This window comes from Ziziphus jujuba, chromosome 5 (genome assembly GCF_031755915.1).
Source record: "Ziziphus jujuba cultivar Dongzao chromosome 5, ASM3175591v1".
NCBI lineage: Eukaryota > Viridiplantae > Streptophyta > Magnoliopsida > Rosales > Rhamnaceae > Ziziphus > Ziziphus jujuba.
Window position 1 is genome coordinate 13,844,015 of NC_083383.1, and position 25,004 is coordinate 13,869,018.

The 25,004-nt window shown below is 35.4% G+C and overlaps 1 protein-coding gene across 1 annotated transcript; it reads right to left on the minus strand.

The window, feature by feature from the left end:
• Window positions 1-1,473: 1,473 nt before the first annotated feature.
• On the minus strand, window positions 1,474-7,627 carry LOC132803870 (metal transporter Nramp7.2-like). Its single transcript, XM_060817654.1, has 10 exons — window positions 7,365-7,627; window positions 6,940-7,018; window positions 6,792-6,832; window positions 6,335-6,413; window positions 5,911-6,015; window positions 5,671-5,780; window positions 5,137-5,318; window positions 4,628-4,697; window positions 3,936-4,109; window positions 1,474-1,849 (listed from the first exon to the last, which is right to left on the minus strand). The coding sequence occupies exons 1-10, from the start codon at window positions 7,533-7,535 to the stop codon at window positions 1,835-1,837; spliced, it is 1,026 nt and encodes a 341-aa protein (XP_060673637.1). The 5' UTR covers window positions 7,536-7,627; the 3' UTR covers window positions 1,474-1,834.
• Window positions 7,628-25,004: the final 17,377 nt, after the last annotated feature.

Sequence of the window (25,004 nt, forward strand, 5' to 3'; positions counted from 1 at the left end):
AAGAAGTTTGATACAGGGAAGGAGAATTTTCCAAATGAAGAAAATCATGGAAGTACATAGAAAGTTTATCATTCATATGGAGTTTCCTTTTCATGATTCCCTGGAAAATGGTACTTAGAAAGTTTATCATTCATATGGAATTTCCTTTTCATGATTCTTTTCATGTAAACCAGATAGTATTTTTTGCTTATTGACAAGTACTTGCTTTCTGCAGGGTTCATATATTTGTTCAACCAACAGTTAATCGTGTTGTCAGTAGGTGATCCTTGACTACCATGGCTGATGTTTAATTGCTGTGACAATTTCAAGCCTTTCCATTTTTGATTTCATCTGTTTTATAGACATTTTAGATACTTTGTTACTTTCATGATTTCTGAAATTTTCTTAGAATTTATGATATGAATTCAGTGAATGGAAATAGGATTTTTAGATAAAAGACTTAATTATTTTGATTATCCAATTCAATCTTCGGGACAACATATCCACTTGCATACTTACTACTGACAAGACAGTTTGATAATGACTCACTTTGTGATATTTTTCTTCCTTTGTTGATGTCTAGACCAATAATTCTACTCTTCACGGTTTGCATATAGCATTTATCGCATATGAGGACAGCTAAGGTCTTCAGTTCTCATTATATTTATTTAAAATTTTTTTGAGGGAATCCCTTATTTTATTAAATCAAAGATGCTTTTTTGTCAAGTATTAAAAAAAGTTAGTCATTTTTTTAGGTTGAGACTTAAAACAAAATGCTTTTGTAATTTTCCTTAATTATTTACAATAATTATTTTCTTTGAAACTTGTATGCTAAATATTGTAACTAACTGCAGATATTTCGTTTGATTTCATCCAGGTATCAAATCTGTCTCCATTTTAGTGGAGGTGCCCCGTATGCTTTTAATGCTGTCACTAAAGTTTGGCATTATACCAATTGTGGTGCCAGTTGGTGTTCGAGATTTTGACATTGATGGGGAACATTGGGTCAATTCGGGATTGATACCAACAGAGGCTTTTGTAGGAGCTGTAATATTCTCTGGGAGGTGTAATATTCTCTAGTTTTTATTCATAAAACACTTGTACAATTTCCACTTGCTAATTCAGATTTTGTTTTAAGTTTTTGTACATGATTCTCGTGTCAATATGATGTGTAAGGATCCAATTTCATTATTAAATTCTCCATATTATTTGATATGTGGAAAAGCAATAAATAAGAAGGATGAAAATTTAAATGGATGGTAATTGAGTTCTCAAATATTGGCTCTCTAGTTTCTGACCATTAGAGCTTGTTTGAATGGTATGCATTGAAATGTAGTTAGTTTTAGATTGTAAAATGTGATTCCCAGCTTGCAAGCTTCTTCCAATCACTTTTACAAGAACGGCTCCATGGTAGTGTGTCCAAATGAGAGTTGTTAGGAGGGAATTAATTGTGCACTTGTGGAAACTATTTAAATAAATGGATATGAAAGTGTAAAATAAATATAACAGTTTCCCATTTCTCATCTACCCTCATTTCTCATTGACTGTCGAATAAAGTGGAAAATATTAAAACAATTTTTTTGACCATCTCTCATTTCTCATCTACTCTCATTAACTTCTATCCCTCTCTCTTACTCTCCCTGCTACCACATTAAATGAATACTGTGTGTCTTCCTCTCTCTTTCTCTTTTGTTGGTTACGTACCTTTCAGCATTTCTTTGCATTGACGAATATTGCAGAAAATCCCAAAATCTCTTCAGTTCAGTTCACTCTCCTTGCATACCCTCAACCTTTTGTGATAACAACAAGACTGAAAATCTTCATTGTGGAGCCCATACACTTCAAAAGGATGTAATTAAATTGTACGTTTCTGCAGATCAGAGTTAAAGATTACCTGGTATGTGGATATATATACATATATATACATAATTTGGCTTTATGATACTTCTTTACATAATTTTTTTATCATTTATAATAATTTTTTTCCATCTTAATGTTTTGAAATCATCAACTCCCAATAGTAAACATAAATGGCTTAATAACTAAGCCAAAAAATAAATACAATATACTTCATATTAATTTTGTTAATTGATTTTACGAAAAAAATTTCCTAAAATATACTTTATGTATAGCTGATAGATAAAGTCAAAATCAAATAATGACTTAGCCTTAGCACAATACTAGCAGTGAGGAAAAAGTATGAATTGATAAGAACAAAGGACGCGTTATAAACTATAAACAAAAAATTAAATATAATATTATAAAAATGAATCAAAAATGTTTTGTTTGAATTCACAGAAAGATGATATCGAGGTCAAATTTAGAGCATTAGACCTTTCAATGGATCGATTTAATTAATAAATATATATATTAGCCTAAGAATAAGAATTTAATTAGTCAATATTGTATTAAAACAATAACCTTTACATGGTCAGAAAGAGAAAACATTGACGAAATATGAAAACTCGTTTGTCTTCTCTATCCAGCAGCTAGTACCTTCTATCAGCTTTCACAGGGTGTGTTATAAATATAAATATGTGTACAGATATGTATACATTTTTCCCTTATATTGGATTCATTGTTTGTCACGTTTTGACATGATATATAAGTGCAAGTTCTATATTGGTGCTATTTTATGTAAAACAATCCATAAATGGTTCGGAAATTTTCATTTGAAAATTACAACCTTTGTTTGTTACATACAGTCCATCAGTAATTATGAAACACATGCTTGTTGGAAAATTTAACGGCGGTTCCATCGGAATAGTTAATTTTTCGATTTTCTAAAAGCAAACCGATTAGATAATCGAATTGTCCACTTCTCTAATGTTATTGAAAATGAACAACATGCTAAATGTAACTATATTTATGATGTTTAACAAAATAATCCACAGAACACCACATTGTCAACATTGCATCCATTCAAGCTAACGTTATGTTATGATTTAGCACATGTGCCATAGATTTGACATCTTAATCCACTTGATTCACTATGTCTGTCAAAAGTAGCTATTCTACTAGGTGTTAATATGCAACATTTAAACAGCATTTGTACTCATTTACATAAAATGCATTGGTATTTTATCTTTACTCATTTACTGAAAATGCATTTGTATTTGTATTTAAAATGCTATTCTACTCATTTGCATTTAAAATGCTATTCCACTAGGCGTTAATAACATAATTGTTTGGCTTATTTTCTGTACTTATTTACTGAAAATGCATTTGTATTTTTTCATTACTTTTGCTTTAGGATTATAGTTAAACCTTCCAGCAAAGATTCTACGATTGCAGAAGTAGATACTTAGTATGTTTTGAATTGGTAATCCCTTTGTGCTCAATGTCACAAATTTCAGTTTTACTATTCTACGATGGAACATGGAGTGTATGTTCTGAAGGTACCTAGAGATACCAACGTCAAAGAACAAAGATTATACATATCAAAAGGAATTGTACGTTGGCCGAACTTGAAGATGTTGTCTACAATGCTCTCAACTTAGATTCTACACAACATCAATTAATCTTCAAGTTTATATACCATGTGTATTTGTCATGTGAGCCGTACGTTCTGGAAAATGATGAAGACCTACAAAGTTTTATAGAAGAGTATAGTTCACACAGACCTCAAGACAGATCTCCACTTATTGTTGATGTGTTATCCAGGGTTCCAAAGATTTGTAAATTGTTTTTTGGGACAGCTTATGTTGCATTCCATATGGCCATGGCACTATAAGAACTAATAATAAAATCTGTTTTGAATGATTTATGTGGTTGTAATCGTATCAGCATATTATAAAATGAGGATATAATGCAACTGTAAGTGACCAATTTATCTGGACTAAGTTCAATGTATTCTAATTTTATAAAGTCAGAATATGTTGATGTAATCACGATTGATGTTTTATATTATATGTCTATATATATATATATATATTAGACATAAGTGAAGAGTGTACCTGTAGGAGAAAAGATGCAGAATTGAGAGTGAGATCATTGCATCTATCATTATTTACACCAGAGAGATTATCAGCTTTGCAAATAGTTCCTGATACCGATACCACTGCAATGTTGATCAACAATGCTACAAATAATGCAAATCCGCTCTCCATCAAGAAAAATCGGCATGCGTCCTGTATGTGCAATGACATCTCAGTTTCATTATTCTATTAACTAACTAATCCACCTTGCTTCCATTTTTTTATTCTATTATTTAAAATCCTGTTCATCAACATGGTTTGTAATTTTTTTTTTCCCAAAAAAAAAAAAAAAGATTTTAGTCAACGTTAAAAAAAAAGATTTTAATCAACGTTGAAAGGCCTTAGGATATTATCTTACATAATTTTATTATCATATACGTGATGATGTGTTAGCTGCATCAACTTGAAATATTTTAGATTTTAAGCTTTTTAAAAATTATATGTCTTCCTTCTTAATTTCTTGCTTACCTAATCAATTTGTTTCTTATATATACGAATCCGAGTCATAGTATTTATTAATGGTCCTAATTAGAGCTGTCCTTTTTTTTTTTCTCTCTCTCTCTCTCTCTCTCTCTATTACAACATGACGGAGGGGTATTTTTCATTCAGATCAAGAATTCAACCTTAAATGTATACTCTCAGTAATACAATTACTAGTTCAAATTACTTACATTGATTCCACGGACGGAGTGGGGTACTTTTCTAGACAGCACAAGAGCCGAATGGAGAAAAAGATTATGCCTGTTTGCAAATTAATTAAAGACATCAAGTTAGTTTAATTATAAATAGTAACATTCAAAATTAAACTTTGTTTCTATAGAAAAAACTTTATAAACGAATATTATGGGACTATCAAAAATTATTCATCTAAAAGAGTTATTTATTTATTGTTAAATGAATAATTTAGTGATTTATCAATAAATAAATATTTACTAATTTAAAAAGAATATATTTTATACTATTTTTGAGAAATAATTTTATTAACTATATAATATATATTAATAATAGAAAAGATCAATCAGATCAAATCTACAATCACAAAATTAATCACCACTCAATCAACAAAGAAAGGAAAATGAATCAATAGAGAATTTTTTTTATACCGAGAAATTTTCTTCCTCTTCCAATCACTAAAAATTAAAACAACACCTAATATTTCATATGGTACTAGAATACATACAACATAACAAGGGCACCCAAAAGGGCTATGGCATCGCCGGTGGCTCCTTTGCCACCGAGCTTCAGTACAAACATCCCTTTCAACAACTTCGACGCCGGCGGCTTCACATAACTCATCTCTCCAAAGAAAAACGCTGCCATTATGAACACTAGAACTGCTATTAGCATTTCCAGCTTCCTTATCTACAACATATGTATAAAGATCATCACCACACATTTAATTAGGGAAAAAAAAAAAAAACCATTAGTCATGCAATTTTTAGCCGTGGTGACTTGTTGTGGCTAAATTCATTTTTTGTCCCAACAATTTACGTTAGCTATAAAGTTGTAGTTAAAAATTTTATTGGTGACAACATATAGTAAGGACAGTTATTATAGCTAAAAATATTTAGCTGCAAATAGAAACTTTTAGCCACTACATTATTGTGCCTAATGCCCTGTTTTTTTCCTAATTTCATTACATATATATATATATATATATATAAACGATTTAATGTGTCGAAATTAAGCTTAGATGAATGTATAAAATTATTACCCCATATCTTTGAAGGCCCAAAAGGAGAAGAGTGCTACCACCAGTTAACAGAACTCGAACCCAAACGGGGATGTTGAACAGTATTTTCAGTGCAAAAGCTGTTCCGATCACTGCTTATTTAATTATATGACCACCACAAATTAACGATATAAATATTAATTAGTTTGCTAACGCAAAACCCATTTAATAATACATATGATTAAGTAAATTGATAAATTAAGTAGAAATCATACTATATGCCTTCGGGTATGTCGGCAGCTATGACCGCAAGCTCTGCTAATAACCATAAACAGTACTTGACTAATAGTGGATACTCAGCCTTGCATAACTCTGCAAGATGTTTCCCTGCGAATTCATCATCACAAAATAAAGTAAATAATTAAATGATTATCATTTTAAGTGATAAAGATTACTATGGTTTATAAATACGTCAAATAGTAAGTTGATTTTTTTTTTTTTGTCTTTTTTTAGAGATGCTCAATTGGACATCTAAAATACATAAAATAAAATAAAAAAGAAATTTTTTTTATCAGTAAAGCCAAAATTAATCACATTTTGAAAAGCCCATTTTTTATTTTTTTTATTTTTTTATTTTTTTGTTTTGTGGGGCCTTCAGTTGAGAGAAAAGGCCAAATTAAAGGCAGGCCATAATTCGTTGTTTTACCCGTAGTCACACCGAGGTTTGCCGCAAGTGATTGGATAATGAGAGCAAAAACCAATCCGATAAGGATCACCCACAGTAGCTGAAATATACACATAAATAGCAAAAAACATAAACCATATCAATTTTCTGAGAAGCATATTTTTATTTATAGAAGTACTATTTGGGAAAGTGATTTCTTACTAAGTTAAGCTATAAAATGAGAATCCAAATATATTATTTTATTTTGGAAGAGTTATTTATGTTTCAGAATAAATAAGTCCACTCAATAAAGTATAGAGTATTTATATTGAAATAAAATTGATCCTACCAAAATGATATTTATCAGTTCATTCTATAACAAAATCATATATATATATATATATAGAGTTCTTGTAACACAAAATCTTTTGAAAAAAAAAAAAAAAAAGAACTAAAATGAGTCATTCAAGTTTCATTAGCATTTATTTACTAATTTTACCTCATATCCATGGTTAGCTCCAGCTTGCAGATCAGTTTCCACTGTGATAACATAGAGAAGAAATTAAGCATTGAAACACATGTTAATGCACCAAAATAATAATAATGATAATAAAGAAAAAAAAAAATACAGTGATTGTGAAACTCACAGTTTCCGGGGTCGAGATATGCCAGAGAGACAAGAAATCCTGGGCCTACATAAGACAGAAACTTTCTCCATCCACGTTTCTATGTCATCACAAATAATCATAAAACCAAAAATTCCATCAGTCAAACTCATAAAAAAATAAAATAAAATTTACAGTTTTGTTTGACAATTATTTTGAATTGAAATTCTCTTATCTCCAACATGAAAAAAAATAAAAAATAAAAAATAAAAATAAAAACTCATATGCATAATCATATTTCTGTTTTTCTCTCGATTCTGTTGGAAATTCGCCAATAAATTTTTTTTCCGCATGTATCCTTGCAGTGAACAAATTGTCATGGATGAGAGAGAATTGTTTATATCCTCAACAGCATGATATATAACTCATAAGATTTTAAAAACAAAATTTTTAAAAGAAAGAAAGACCTGGACATCGTCGGGATGGTGGTCGGTAGTGTTTTTGTCGGAGTTGTCATTAGAGACGGAAGTAGGCGGTGGGGGGGACTGCAAGGAGGCTATTCGGTTGCTTCCACTTCCCCATGTTGATGGAATTGCAACATTCATATTGCTATCGTGTTGATGTTGTTGGCTTTCCATGAATTTTTTTTTTCTTTCTTTTTTTTCTTTTCAGTGTGTTTCTTTGTCTACCACACTGTGTTTTTAGCTGATGACAGTGATGAGAAAGACACAAAACTGGAATATGACGTGCATGAATTTATAGAGAAATGGTTCATGTTGTCCTAGGAGCAGTGTCTCCCTTTCTTTTCTTTTTTTTAATTTTTCACTTCCCCAAATACCTTCTACATACTCGTGCCAAAAACGAGGGGTTACTATATTTTCTTTTCCTTTCCTTAATTAATTAAAAGTAATCTTTTGTTTAATTTAATTTGTTCCAAATTAAGAATCAAGTTGACCCTTCTTCTTGGTTCATTATCTAAATTTTTATATTGGGTTTAACTAATATAATATATCCCACTCGTTTCAACAATTGGAGATTTTAGTTTTTAACTACTTTGTTTTTCCAAAGATTTTGAGATGCAAAATTAGTTTAGATGTTACACTTGTAAAGCATACTCCTAAACCCATATATCATTCATAAAAGTGTGCTTTTTTGTGCCTATGAAAGTGAGGCACATGTAGCTTTATTTATTTTTAAAAATAATAACTTATCCTCATTTAGATTTTCGGATTATTTGTTTGTAAACTACAAATATAGAACATAAATTTATTTAATAATTTTATATTTATTTTTAATAATCTTAACCATATTTTATTTTTTTAAATATTCAATGTTAAAGGTTTAAAAGGGCATACACTTGTATTTGAAAGCTTGATCCAATGGTAAAACCATTGAGAATGGTTCAAATCTTGATTTTGATAAAAAAATTCCCTTTCCCTAAATTGTAATTTAAAAAAAAAAAAAAAAAAAGGAAGCTTACACCTTAGACCTCTAATACTTACTTCGGCTTTTAAAACATTGATTTTAACCTTCTTTAACATTGGTATCAAAAAAAGAAAAAAAGAAAAATTATAATACATTATATTGTTTGCAAAATATTAATTTGTATTTATTTACCTGTATATTTTTTTTAAAAGGAACAATAGAATCTTCAAACTGAACCTTCTTTTCACACCTTTATTTTTCTATAATTATTCTTTTCACACGCTTTGAACTAGCAATATATTTAACTTGAAGCCCTTTATTTTGAACTTAGTAGTGGTATTATATTTATATATAGAGAGAGAGTACTAAACAATATATGTAAATAAATTGGTCATAGTTCATATTGTCCAAAGAAATATAAGGGTATCAATCAATCTAAACTAGAAAAATAGATTCTACATAAAGTTTTAATTAACAATGTTCGTAAGCATGTGACGGATATTCTACTTTATACACACCTTGAATTTTAATTTATACTGTAACACCCCATCCCAAAGTACAACAGAAGTTTTCCAACTTTGACCGAGGGTAACCGTTGACCGTTGACTTTGACTGTTGACCGAAGGAGGTCAAAAGTTGACTTTTTGACTCGGATGAATTCTAGGTTGATTGAGGTACCATTACGAAGTACACATTGGCACGAGTTCGTAGACTAGTAGCACGTCGAAAACGGAGCTACGGTTTGAAAGTTATGAGCAAAACAAATTGAGGTCCAAACTGTCCAAGGGATGCCGGAGTTGACTTTTTATTCATGCAAAGATGAGCTTTGACTTATGCATGGTTGTGAAGTACTCGTCGATATGAGTCCGTAGATTAGCAGCACGTCCAATTTGGACATGTGGTTTGAAAGTTATGGACCTGTAGAGTTTTTCAAATACTGTATTATTTTAATATTATTTTTAAACGTGTAACAATGTGCCATGTGTGACTTAATAAATGTGACCATGTGTCACCATGTTAAGATGCCACATGTAACACCCCGTCCCAAATCGCACCGGAATCCGTGCACGTTGACCGAGGTTGACCGTTGACCGTTGACCGAAGGGGGTCAAAAGTTGACTTTTTGACTCGGTGAGAATTTTGAGTTGACTAGGGTACCGTGGCGAAGTGCATGACGCCCTGAGTTCGTAGACTAGTAGCACGTCGAAAACGGAGCTACGGTTTGAAAGTTATGGGCAAAACAAGTTGAAGTGTAAACTGTCTAAAAGGTGCCGGGAGTTGACTTTTTCTTGTGATGTAATTGTGAGTTGACTCTTGTATGGTTGTAAAGTACTCGTCGATACGAGTTCATAGACTAGCGGCACGCTTAAATCGGACATGTGGTTAAAAAGTTATGGACGTTTGAAGTTTACCGGATACCGTATTATTTTAATGTTTTTGGGTCGTGAACAGTGAAATGCCACGTGTCAGCTTCTGAGTGGTCCACGTGGCATGAACAGTGTCATGCAGGGTTTTAATTTTGAAAAACTCTCGGGGAAGAGAGAGAAAGAGAGAGAAGAGAGAGAAAGAGAGAGAGGAGAGAGAAAGAGAGAGAGAGGACCCGCCGGCCGCCGGCCATTTTCACGTTTTTCCGGCCGAGTTACTGTACACGCGCCGGACAGAAAGCTTGCCCACCTCCTTTCCGGCAAAACCTCCAAATTTCACGGCGAACGGCCGCCGGACGCGCCCGGATCGGACGTCCGAAGTTTGGCGGCGATTTTTCCCCTCCACCGCCGGCCACCGCGAATCGGCACTATTCCGGCCGATAAACAGTACACGCGCCATACACCCAGCATCCTCTCCTCAAGTCCGGCCTACCCACCAAAAATCACGGCCATCGGACCACCGACGCGCCGGGATCGGAGCGTTTTCCGGCGAGGGGTCGAAAATCTTCAAACGGTGATTTCTCCGCCGTCCGACCTCCGTTTTGCTCACCGTCGGTCCCGTTGGATTGCTCTCCTCACGATCTACAAATCTGCAAAATTTCACAGCAAACGGCCACCGTCGGAAATTACTGTTCCGGCGACGGTTGCCGGTGACGTGGCGGCCCGCCGGAAATTACTGTTCCGGCGAGTACCCGAAAATTCCGGCCAGCTCCAGTCCGCAGTGTTCGACCTCCTGAACCCAAATCCGACTTCCGTTTCCACCAATTCGCGACGGTTTGGGAGAATTGCAGAGCCAAAACCCGAAAAGCTTCCCGATAAAATTCAAACCCCGTCGGGTACGATCATCGAAAATTAAGACCGGATCTGTGATTAGCATCACTCGAGCTTCGATTCGGTATATGATTCGTAAATTCTAGATATCGTTTGTGTTTTGACCCCCCGGGTACCGGGTATTATTTACCCGAATAAAATATTAATTTATTTGACTGTCTGTGAATTTTGTTCTAGGAGCACCGGTGAGTCGTAGAATTGATCCCGTAGTGGATCATGGGTTAATTGCGTGCTCCAGGTGAGTGACCCACCTTCAAATTAATTTTGGGAATTTAATTGGTGAATATATAATGTGTGATTTAAATATTTGGAATTTAATTTCTATGTGCCAAATATTTATTTGAATTATTGTGGAATTATTTGTGAATTTATCGGATTTAAGAAAATGTGTATTTCACCAATTTATGCCATGTGGAATTATTTTATGGTTTTGAGGATTTTGAAATTGGTGTGGTTTTAATGGTAAATTGGGCACGATTCGATTTTCATATATTTCAAGGAAAATATTTGGTTATGTTGGTGATTTCAATTTTTATGAAATATGCCCATAAAATATTATGGGATTTGATTATGATATTTCGAGAAATTATTTATGCTTGGAAAAAATGTGGATATTTGAATTGATGGATTTGGAAGTTGGTGGATTTGAAAATCATGGAATTTATGGTATGGATTATAAGGAAATTGTGGAGAATTTCCCGGTTCAAGCGGATGGATTATGCCCGCTATGCTTATGAAAAATGTGAAATTTGTTTTATGATTTAAATTTATGGATTTTATAATTTTTAGATGCACCGTGCACGTACTGGTGTTCTGATTATGTGATATGGTATATGTGATATGGTTAGTGTGCACACGGTTGTGATTAGCGCGCAGGTGGGTGTGATTAGCGCGCAGGTGATGTGATTAGCGCGCAGGTGGGTGTGAGTAGCGCGCGGTTGATATTATGAGGGTGTCCTGTGGATGCCATCGGAGAGGGCGGCCACCCCCCTTTGGCCGGGACACCAGGTTAGCAGCGGCGCAGTGGGACGCCACGCGACCGTATGCCGGTTTCTTTCTATAACCTCCTGTCTGGCGGTACCTTGGGACGCTGGGTACTGTTGGCGCCACTGGTATATAGTGGGTGCATCAAATGATTTTCAGAACTGTGTTTTAAAAATAAAATGTTTGGAAACGGAATTGGAATTAAAAATATAATTGTTACCGCTTCTGGTATTTAATTGATGTCTTGGTTTTCGGGGAATATGGATAAAGGGTTTTGTGAAATTGTTTTAAAAGGGGAACCTTTCCAACTGAGAGAATTGTAAGGGTTTTGAGAGAAAATATTATTTCCAAATAATTATTATTTATACTTATTACTGTGATATTATATGGTATAGTAGTAGGGTCGCTCACTGAGATGATTAGCATCTCACACTCTTAAATTCCGTTCCTCTAGGTACCAGGTTGTCGGCGTTCACTCGGAGCGGACTTGATCTTCCTCGCTGTTTTAGTTCGTACTGTACCCTGTTCTTCTTTATTGCAGTTGTACTATTTCTTTCACTCTTGTTGTATTTATCTTGCACTGGATTACTGTATTTTTGTTTTGAAGTGCTGAAATTTGTGGAACCAGTTTGTAGTTTGTGGGAGGAATAAGGGGATATTTTTGAAGTGTGTTTTCAGTGCAGGTAAATTTGTGGTAAGTAAATCCCTTAGGGGAGGTGCTGCCGGATTTTCCGTTGGAAGGTTCGGTGGTATTTCCCTGGGATCAGGGCTGTCTAGGGTTCCGGAGGAGGAATTCTGGACGGGTCCTGACAGTTGGTATCAGAGCTCTAGGTTCTAGTATTCCTAAGGGACTGTGCATTGTTGTGCATCCTATCCGTGTTTAATCTCTCGTTTTACCCGTGTGAAAGCGTTCTTTCTGTTTGTCTCGAAGTAAATTCGTTGCCCGAGTTTGAATAACTCTAATCTTCGAGGGTGTCAATTAGGATCATCTAGCCTAACGGGAAATTCCTATGGCCTAGTCGATGGTCGAGGATGCCTTTTCTTTTTGAAGGTCAAGCTTATCATCGTGAATGGTATCCGTTTCGTTCATGGAGAAGAAGGATGATTGCCTAAGGATGTGTGTCGATCGATTTCAAGGCGTCAAAATATTTTCCCGATCGATTATCAAAATTTAAATGCTTTTCAAAGTGGTATTTGAAATTAAAGGTGTTTTATTCAAGTATTTTTGGTTTGTGCTCGTACATGTATCTGTATGTTATATTGTTGATATTATACTGCACCATATGGAGGCGGCGAACCAATGTAGTCCATGTAGAGCTAGCCCCATGATCATGTTGCCTACGAGCCCGGGGAATTGGACGGCCAATATAGGCAACCACCCTGGTTTGTATTGGTAGCAGAGTGTCGGCGACAGTTGGAATCATGGATTACGTAGCATGTAGAAGGTGTCGTACGTACCTCCATTACAAGCGTGCATATTTTATTTTATGCTATGGATTTTAAGATATGATTTTCAATGTGGAGTTTTAACAATTGCCTATGCAAGTTAGGTATATTTGAAAAATATATTTTATTATTTGTTTTATGTTATGGTTTTTCCAAGAGCGACTTAAGGGTTAAGTATCGCCAATTAAGAATCCAAAGCAGGGTATCGTTGAGTTCAAAAAGGAGATCTTAAAGGAAGCACGTGATTCAAAGTATGCGATACACCCCAAGGGTACCAAGACGTATGGAATGCTCACTGGATGACATGGTGGTTTGGCATGATAAAGGAAGTTGCAAGATCCGAATAAAGGTACTTAAGTCACCGACAAGTAAAGTAGGGAGATGTAAATATGGATTTCGTGCTTAAACTATCATTCACAAAGAGAAGGTACGACAGCGTTTAGAGAATCAAGCAAGATCCGGATAGCGACTAAAGTTCTACTTGGTGGTTGATGAGGTTAATGAGATGAGGATGATTCCTTAGGCATGGTTGGATGTTTAAGCATGGTTATTTTTCATTCTAGAAGCTAAGATCTTGATATCTTATTTCCTTGGAGATTTAAGGTTCGTATTGATGGTGCTTCATCGATTCAAGGTGGTTGATATTGTTGGTGATAATTTACAATGATAAGGAGTATGATTTTTGGGACGGAGTTAGAATTTAAGAAGTGTGGAATACTTTGTTGGGTTAAGGATCTAGTGATTTGTTCATAGTATTGGTGGTGATGCTAGAATTAAGATTTAAATTCCTTATTGCTTGAGGTGTGGATTCATGGAATTTATTTGAAATGAGGGAAACTTAGGGTTTTCAAGAATGGTATTTGGATGTTGAGAATTTTATTCATGACCTTGATGAATTTAGTTAAAAGAAAGATTGATGTTTGTCGAGGTTAAGACTATTGGTTAATCAATGAGGAGCAAGGGTTTTATAATTGTAAGTACTAGGAGGGTAATCGAAGACAAGTGAATTAATCTCAACCTTAACTTGGTGATACCAGTATTTGAGGAAATTAGACTTAAGTTCTAATCTAACCTTTTAAAGTGCTGATCGAGTCACGAGAGTTGGTTGTTGGTTTAAGGATGCATGCTTTAGAAGCACCTTATGGTTAGCGTTCGACTATGACCAAGACTTGTAGATCGTGTTCTCGTGGACCAATTTGACTATCCTTAATTAGTGGGCATGAGAAGGAAAGTTGCACAAAAGGGAAGTTAGAGTCACTATTAGGCGAATGTAGTGGCAGATGCTTTGAGTAGGAAGGCTACGGGATCCCTTGCTCACATCCAAGTCATCCAACTACCTCTCATGGTGGAGTTGAAGAAAATGGGGGTGTTAATGCATATGCACCCTTCAGGAGTTCTCATGGCTAGCTTCCAGGTACGACCGGTGTTGGTGGATCGTATAGTAGAGACCCAGATGGAAGATCCTAAGTTGAGGACAATTAAGGGCAAGGTACAAGAAGGTCTTGATCCGGAATTTTCCATAAGGAGGGATGGAGCCCTCGTGTATAAAGGACGACTTTGCGTTCCGGATATCCCAGGACTCAAGAAGGAGATTTTGGAGGAGGCGCACAGCTCGATGTATGCGATGCATCCGGGAAGTACCAAGATGTACCGGACGCTTGTTAAGTATTATTGGTGGATTGGTATGAAGAGAGAAGTGGCAGACTTCGTATCAAAGTGTTTGATTTGTCAACAAGTGAAAGCAGAAAGACAGAAGCCTTTGGGACTACTCCAATCTTTACCGATTCCTGTGTGGAAGTGGGAAGAACTCAACATGGACTTCGTACTCAAGCTTCCTTCCACACCTAGAAGGTACGACGGCATTTGGGTAATCATTGATCGTCTCACCAAGTCGGCACACTTCCTACCGGTGCGAGAACGTTTTTCACCCGAGAAGTTAGCCCAGTTGTTCGTGCAAGGCATACGTGGGATCAGTTCAAGATGGCCTTCTCTACTGAGTTTTGTCCTCCTACCTACCGTGAAGCAAGAAGGAGAGAGGTCGAAGAACTACGACAGGGGAACATGACAGTGACAGAGTACGAGAGGAGATTCCGAGAACTATCAGAATTCTACATGCACCTAATTCCCGACGATCACACGAAGAAGGTGAGGTTCATAGACGGATTGAAAGAGAGCATCAGCTACACCCTTTCTGGATCAGTACATCCCACCTATCAGTCCGCCAGGGATGCAGCGCTCGAGCTAGAGAGACAGGAGGAGATACACAGACCCGCGAGGCGCAGATCATTCGAAGGTTCGTATAGTGGAGTACCTCGACAGGGGGCAGCTAAGAAGAGCCATAGCTCAGGCTCAGACAGTGATGGGTTAAGCCCACGAGGCAGATTCCAGAGGAGAGATAGTTATCGCATGCCCCAGCCAGCTCGCCATTCGATCATTGTGGATGCAAGCTCGTATCAGCAGTCACGCATTGGTTCTCCGCGGATTTGTCCACTTTGTAGGGGGAATCATTCTGGGCAGTGTCAGATGGATGGTTTATGCTTTCGGTGTGGGCAGCCAGGTCACATAAGGAGGGATTGCCCTTATGGTAGTGGCAGTGTGCTAGAAGCAGGTCGACGGACACAGCATACAAGGGTATTTCCAGGATAGAGTTCCCAGGGGAGTCAGCCAGTAGGAGTTTCTTCGGGATCAGTACAGCCGTCTGCAGGATCGAGTCGAGGTAGAGGAAGGAGAACCCAGCAGACAAGTCAAGGCTGGGTGTTTGCTATGACGCAGCAGGGAGCCAGGACTACGCCCGACGATTTCACAGATCAAGGGATGGAAACAGACCTGATCCTGTTGGATCTATCCGGACTTGAAGTAGTGTTGGGCATGGATTGGTTGGCAAGGAACTACTTAGTCGAGGAAGCAACGTGGGAACCCGAAACACAGATGCGTGAGCAGTACCCGTATCTGTTCCAGTGACGTGCGGAAATTTCGAGGACGAAATTTTTGTAAGGGGGGAAGGCTGTAACACCCCGTCCCAAATCGCACCGGAATCCGTGCACGTTGACCGAGGTTGACCGTTGACCGTTGACCGAAGGGGGTCAAAAGTTGACTTTTTGACTCGGTGAGAATTTTGAGTTGACTAGGGTACCGTGGCGAAGTGCATGACGCCCTGAGTTCGTAGACTAGTAGCACGTCGAAAACGGAGCTACGGTTTGAAAGTTATGGGCAAAACAAGTTGAAGTGTAAACTGTCTAAAAGGTGCCGGGAGTTGACTTTTTCTTGTGATGTAATTGTGAGTTGACTCTTGTATGGTTGTAAAGTACTCGTCGATACGAGTTCATAGACTAGCGGCACGCTTAAATCGGACATGTGGTTAAAAAGTTATGGACGTTTGAAGTTTACCGGATACCGTATTATTTTAATGTTTTTGGGTCGTGAACAGTGAAATGCCACGTGTCAGCTTCTGAGTGGTCCACGTGGCATGAACAGTGTCATGCAGGGTTTTAATTTTGAAAAACTCTCGGGGAAGAGAGAGAAAGAGAGAGAAGAGAGAGAAAGAGAGAGAGGAGAGAGAAAGAGAGAGAGAGGACCCGCCGGCCGCCGGCCATTTTCACGTTTTTCCGGCCGAGTTACTGTACACGCGCCGGACAGAAAGCTTGCCCACCTCCTTTCCGGCAAAACCTCCAAATTTCACGGCGAACGGCCGCCGGACGCGCCCGGATCGGACGTCCGAAGTTTGGCGGCGATTTTTCCCCTCCACCGCCGGCCACCGCGAATCGGCACTATTCCGGCCGATAAACAGTACACGCGCCATACACCCAGCATCCTCTCCTCAAGTCCGGCCTACCCACCAAAAATCACGGCCATCGGACCACCGACGCGCCGGGATCGGAGCGTTTTCCGGCGAGGGGTCGAAAATCTTCAAACGGTGATTTCTCCGCCGTCCGACCTCCGTTTTGCTCACCGTCGGTCCCGTTGGATTGCTCTCCTCACGATCTACAAATCTGCAAAATTTCACAGCAAACGGCCACCGTCGGAAATTACTGTTCCGGCGACGGTTGCCGGTGACGTGGCGGCCCGCCGGAAATTACTGTTCCGGCGAGTACCCGAAAATTCCGGCCAGCTCCAGTCCGCAGTGTTCGACCTCCTGAACCCAAATCCGACTTCCGTTTCCACCAATTCGCGACGGTTTGGGAGAATTGCAGAGCCAAAACCCGAAAAGCTTCCCGATAAAATTCAAACCCCGTCGGGTACGATCATCGAAAATTAAGACCGGATCTGTGATTAGCATCACTCGAGCTTCGATTCGGTATATGATTCGTAAATTCTAGATATCGTTTGTGTTTTGACCCCCCGGGTACCGGGTATTATTTACCCGAATAAAATATTAATTTATTTGACTGTCTGTGAATTTTGTTCTAGGAGCACCGGTGAGTCGTAGAATTGATCCCGTAGTGGATCATGGGTTAATTGCGTGCTCCAGGTGAGTGACCCACCTTCAAATTAATTTTGGGAATTTAATTGGTGAATATATAATGTGTGATTTAAATATTTGGAATTTAATTTCTATGTGCCAAATATTTATTTGAATTATTGTGGAATTATTTGTGAATTTATCGGATTTAAGAAAATGTGTATTTCACCAATTTATGCCATGTGGAATTATTTTATGGTTTTGAGGATTTTGAAATTGGTGTGGTTTTAATGGTAAATTGGGCACGATTCGATTTTCATATATTTCAAGGAAAATATTTGGTTATGTTGGTGATTTCAATTTTTATGAAATATGCCCATAAAATATTATGGGATTTGATTATGATATTTTGAGAAATTATTTATGCTTGGAAAAAATGTGGATATTTGAATTGATGGATTTGGAAGTTGGTGGATTTGAAAATCATGGAATTTATGGTATGGATTATAAGGAAATTGTGGAGAATTTCCCGGTTCAAGCGGATGGATTATGCCCGCTATGCTTATGAAAAATGTGAAATTTGTTTTATGATTTAAATTTATGGATTTTATAATTTTTAGATGCACCGTGCACGTACTGGTGTTCTGATTATGTGATATGGTATATGTGATATGGTTAGTGTGCACACGGTTGTGATTAGCGCGCAGGTGGGTGTGATTAGCGCGCAGGTGATGTGATTAGCGCGCAGGTGGGTGTGAGTAGCGCGCGGTTGATATTATGAGGGTGTCCTGTGGATGCCATCGGAGAGGGCGGCCACCCCCCTTTGGCCGGGACACCAGGTTAGCAGCGGCGCAGTGGGACGCCACGCGACCGTATGCCGGTTTCTTTCTATAACCTCCTGTCTGGCGGTACCTTGGGACGCTGGGTACTGTTGGCGCCACTGGTATATAGTGGGTGCATCAAATGATTTTCAGAACTGTGTTTTAAAAATAAAATGTTTGGAAACGGAATTGGAATTAAAAATATAATTGTTACCGCTTCTGGTATTTAATTGATGTCTTGGTTTTCGGGGAATATGGATAAAGGGTTTTGTGAAATTGTTTTAAAAGGGGAACCTTTCCAACTGAGAGAATTGTAAGGGTTTTGAGAGAAAATATTATTTCCAAATAATTATTATTTATACTTATTACTGTGATATTATATGGTATAGTAGTAGGGTCGCTCACTGAGATGATTAGCATCTCACACTCTTAAATTCCGTTCCTCTAGGTACCAGGTTGTCGGCGTTCACTCGGAGCGGACTTGATCTTCCTCGCTGTTTTAGTTCGTACTGTACCCTGTTCTTCTTTATTGCAGTTGTACTATTTCTTTCACTCTTGTTGTATTTATCTTGCACTGGATTACTGTATTTTTGTTTTGAAGTGCTGAAATTTGTGGAACCAGTTTGTAGTTTGTGGGAGGAATAAGGGGATATTTTTGAAGTGTGTTTTCAGTGCAGGTAAATTTGTGGTAAGTAAATCCCTTAGGGGAGGTGCTGCCGGATTTTCCGTTGGAAGGTTCGGTGGTATTTCCCTGGGATCAGGGCTGTCTAGGGTTCCGGAGGAGGAATTCTGGACGGGTCCTGACACCACATGTCAACCATGCTTAATATCATATTATTTTATTATTATTTTATATAATAATATTATTCTTAATATTATTTAATTATTTTTAATTTATTTTCTTTTTCTTTTCTTTCTTTTCCCCCACGTGGAAAAACACCAACCCCCCCCCCCCCCCGCGCCGCGGAGCCTTCTTCTTCCTTTCCTTTCCTTCTTCCTATCGGGCTGTTACCGTTTCTTCGTTTCCAGCCACCACCTTGCTACACGCGCCGGCCAGAGAGGAGCGGGGGACGGAGGCGAGCTCGGCTGCAAAATTTCATGGCCACCAGTCGCCGGATGCGCCCAGATCGGGCCGAAGAAGCTGCCGGCCAGAAATTTTCTCTCTCCTCTTTTCTTGTGTTTTCCGGCCAACCCAGCTCGATCCATACCTCTATCCCACCATTTTCGACCCCTCTGAGTCCATTTCCGGGGTTAGATTGCCCAAAATCCCACCGTTTGAGAGATACCTCAAGTTTAAACTCGGCCATAGCTTTCCGGCCAAATTCCGGCCACCGCCGGTTAAATTGAACTCTATGGAGGTCGGTAATGTGATCCTCATCTCACAAGCTTTCCATAGACATATAATTTGTCAATTTTGGTTAACATTTGCGTTAGACCCCCGGGTACCGGGTATTATTTATCCGAATAAAATATTAATTTATTTGACTGTGTGTGAATTATTGTTCTAAGAGCACGTGTGCGTTGTAGAATTGATCCCATGGAAGATCTTAGGTTAATTGTGTGCTCCAGGTGAGTAACCCACCTTTAAAAATATTTTGGGGTAATTAATTATATTTATTGGTGTTAAATTGATATCTGGAATTATGCTCATGTGGTGGAAAATTAATTATAATTGTGCAAAAATATTATTTTATAGGTACGTATATGTTTATTGGTGCTAAAACGGAATTTTTGGGTTATTAAGAAATCCTCGATTTTTATTATTATGATTTAATTGTATTTATTACACATGAGTAAGGTATTTTCGTAAATTAATTGTGTTTGGATTTTTATATTATTTTTTGGGCATAATTGGTTTAAATATTTTAAGAAAAATATTTGTTTAAATTGGTGACTTCAAATTTGATAATTATGCCCGTGGAATATTATTTGTGGAACCTCGTGTTACGAGAAAAATTATTTTTATATTGTTATCGATGGTTTCATATCGGAATTGTTAAAGGAAAATGTGGGATGGTGAATTTGAAAACTGGTATATTTCCCACGGTGATTTTTGGAAAAATCGATACCGTAATAATTAATTTAATAATTATTTTAGACGCACTCATACAGTATTGATGTTCTGGTGTATATGTGGATTAGCGCGCAAGTATTATGTCTCCCGTGAGTTGCCATTAGACCGAGGGCAGGAAAATCTTATATATTGCACATCAGCCGTCCTCCTTCCGTGGCCGGGATGACGGTTTCAGCAGCGGTACTGTCGGGACGCCGAAGTGCCATATCCAAGTTTCTCTCATCGGAGGGCATCACTGGTATATGGTGTGGTGCGTCAAATATAAATTTTCGGATAGAAATTTCAAACCCCAAAGTGTTCAAAAATTATTTATTATATTTTATTACATTTTATTTATATTTGGGGTATTTATTTATTATTTATTAAATTAATTGATCCCTTGGTTTTCGGAAAATACGAATATCGGATTTTGTGAAAATGTTTTAAAAAGGGGAACATTTCCAACGGAGTGAATAGTGAGGGTTTTGAGAGAAAGTATTACTTTCAAATTTTTATTATTTATTATTTATCTAATTGTTGGTATTAATTAAATTCCTTTATTTGTTATATTATTAATATTAAAAGTGTTAAGTAGTTAGGGTCATTCACTGAGATGATTAGCATCTCATGTTTTTAAATTCCGTTCCCCTAGGTCCAGGTTGGGAGACGTTGATCGTCCGTGGCGAGCCCAACGTCTCAGTTCATTGCCAAAAGTCCAAGAACTATTTCTTCCCTTTTTCCTCTTCATCTTGTATTGCTTCCTTATCTGTCATTTTATTAGTTACACATTTGTTTGTATAATGCTCTGTATACTGTATTGGATGCATTTTATTAAATACTGCATTGATTCCCTGTTATTCTTTTGGAGTGTTGTAAATTTGTGGAATCAACTTGTAGTATTGTGGAAAAAATAAAAGGATGAGTATAGAAGTGTGTTTTCAGTGCAGAAAATTTGTGGTAAGTCCAACCCTTAGGGAAGGTTCTGTCGGATTTTACATTGGAGGGTCCGGTAGGGTTTCTCTGGGATCAGGACTTGTCTAGGGCTCCGGTGAGAAATTTTGAACGGATCCTGACATATATCATAGAGTTTAAGCATGTTCCATGCATGCCTTTATCCCTTGAGAGTTTCAAGTCCTCCAAGAGAGTCATGCACGATCACAATTCACATACCTAACTTATGGGTTTATTTATATATGTATACATATAATATATATATATATATATATATATGCATATTCTCAAATCGTATACTATATATATATTTACTATAATCGGTAGTTAATTTAAACTCTCACCTCACCTTGATCCCCCTGATAATTGACACAGTAGGCCCATTAGTTAACTGTCAAGAACACAAAATAACAAACAAAATAAGCAGAATTTTTAAAAATTGGTCTGGCTGGTTATTAAAATTAAAAATATGTTAAAGCCCTTGTCTATCTTCAGGTCACTGATTTGTATCGTTTTGATCGGCCGAGTTATTGGTCTCTGTTTCGTTTTTCTTGTCGTTTTATCGAAGAGATTATTAGAGAGAGAGGATGAGAATTATATATAATTCCAACTTTATTGTCTAGCTAATCTTATTAAGAAACAACAAAAAAATATATATTTAAAAGTTGAAACAATAATTGCATGTTAGGATATTATTAGAACAAGATATTATCATTTTTTTCGAAAAGCAACATAAAAACTAAGATTTTATTTTTATTTTTATTTTTATTGTTTGGTCCCACCAAAACTCAAATCGCCAATAACCACAAACTAATACAAATAAATAAGTATATTCTGTGTTTGTAATCTGCAAGTAAAAAATATATTATATGGTTCTTTAAAAACAGGATTTTTCACTCATCCATTTATCTATTTATATTTAAATATTTATGTTTTTCATTAAAAGAAAAAAACAGTTATATATTTATATGATATCGTTGTTACATAGACATTCACATGCATGGTCCCGCCGGCTGCTAATTATACCAGAACTTCATGGCCAGTTTTGACGAACCACTTCTTTGTTTTGGCTATTTCACATATAATCCAAATCTAGCTTAGGTAGCTATATATATATATATATATATTCACAAAAGGACAATGCATTCTATGTTTCCTATTTTCCCAGATGCATTCTTTTTTTATTTGTTTATTTGTTTATTTGTTTTTTATAAGTGTCCATATGATATAACTTATGAAAATAGAATTTTAGCAGTTTTGTATTATAAATTTTTTTAAAAATAATTTTTATTAAAAATTAATAAATATTTGATTGTAAATAAAAATATATATTAAATGCTTATTGGATTTTCCATATAAGTTAAAAAAATATTTTTTTTAAAAAAAAAATCTCAAAATTCAGGCTTTTCTAAAATAGTTTTAAAAAAAAAAAAAATTTCTTGTCAACAAGTGCTTCTAACTCTTGCCTAACATTTTTATTTTTCCAACAAATAGCTTTTTATCTTCAAATAGAACTTTTAATCTAAAAAAAAAAAAAAAATCTATTCCAATTAAACACTTAAAGAAGTTGGCACACTAAAAAAAAAATATATTACTATTTTCTTAAACCTAAACTGGTAGGGTCCTATAAGTATTATAAGTATAATATATATATATATATATGACAATTCTACGATACGGATCACATCCAAAATCGAAGTTTTTGGATGAAAGCGTCGGTTTTGTTGTACACTGTACACATCAAAGTTGATGTTTTTATTCAAAAAGCATCGGATTTGGATGCGTTCGTATCGTAGAAGCCCTATATATATAAAGTTTTTCTACGGTGCGAACGGTCTACATACGAACGCATCCAAAATCGACGCTTTTAGAATAAAAGCTTTGACTTTATTGTAAAAGGATCGATTTTAAATGCAATTTGTATACGGATTGTCCGTACAATAGAATTACCATATATATATATATATATATATATATTTATATGTATATATAAATATATGTGCTACTATAGGATAAACGACCCATTTTTTTGTTTTTTTTTTTTCAGGGAAAAGCAGTTTATTATTAACACTAGTTAAGTTAATATATAAAACTATGACGATGGAATGGTTATAATTGGTCATCGCCCATTCCTTGATGGGACATTTCGCCCATATTGATACTCCTCTATATATATATATATATATATTTATGTATTTATATGTTTTTACAGAACAACAAATATATATTATTATTTGGATGCTCTATCCTCTTGAAATATTACTCATTTACGCTTTATTTTCAAACTACATAAATCACTCATATTACTTTCTTTTAAACTATTGTTTATTTGTCTATTGTACAAAATGAAAAAGAAAAAGTTTCATGAAGTTTGTATTCTTAAATTTTATCAAATTTCTATGTCAAAATGTGTTTAAGCTGAAGTGACAGAGAACTAATAATTTAGGGGGCAAATGCATGTCAAAGGTTTTGTAAAATTTGGGACAAAGTGAAAGGCATATATAGTTTGAAGAGATAGTGCTGTTAGCTTAATTATTAACTATAAGAATTTTATTGCTAAACAATAATAATAATAATACTAATAATAATAAACATATGCATTTGAACTCTTTTGGCACCTAAGAAAAATATGAAAGAAACTCAAACATATGCATTTGAACTCATTTGGCACCTAAGAAAAATATGAAAGAAACTCTTTTTGGTACATTATTTTTTTATTTGATCTCTTGTGTATTTTTTTCTTCCTCACATACCTTTCTTTATTATTAAATTTGTGCCTTTTGGCTACTTGGCATAAAAAATAAAAAGAAATATTTTATTTACACAACCTGAAATTTGGAATAAACATAAAAATATTCCACACCCCTATAAGAGTTTAAATTACCTTTGTACCTTTATTTAAATCAAATTACCATACATACTTTTTTTTTTCAATAAGTAATTTGAAAACTTCAAAAATTTGTTAATATGTATTTTAATTAATTTTATTTAGCTAAATGATCATTTTTCAATTTTGAAAAAAAACTACTCATGATTTTAATAAAATAATTTTTTTTTTAACAAAGGAATAATTTGCCAAATATATTTTACTGAATGTATTAAAATGAATTATAATTTATCAAATATATAAAAATAATTTAAATTTTTTGAAAAAGTGTGAATGGAATTATAAGAAATTTGAAAAATATTTTTATATTTTCCTCAAAATTTAGCCGGTGTAAATGAAATATTCTAAAAAAAATTGTTGTCAAGTTTATTAAATTTCACCCGTTTATGATTTCTTCTTTTTCTCCTTTTTTTTTTTTTTTTTCTCTTTATTTGGGATGAGGTAAATTAGACTACTACTTTACTGATTTCTAGTTTAATTCCTTAAATCCCATGTTTAGCCCAACACTTGACAGAATTAAAACTTAAGCCCACCAATAATCCCTGAATAATTTTTATCCAATTTTCTTTTTAGTGATTTTTTATTTTTTTATTTATTTTTATTTTTTAAAGATTTTTTTTTCTTTTTTTTTTCATTAAAAAATATGTTTTTTTTTTATCAGCAATATCAAATTTCTTTTCTTCCCTTTTTTTTTCCCCTTTTTTCTTCTGTTTTTTTTTTTTTTTTGTTTTTTTGTCTTCTGTTTTCTTGTCTTATTTTTTTATTCTTGTTTTTTTTCTTCCTTTGTTTTGATATTATTGTCCCTTTTTTTTTTTTATATTATCGTCCTTTTTTGTGTCTTTGTTTATCGATCTTTCTTCTTTTTTGCTTTTCTAATTTCTGTTCA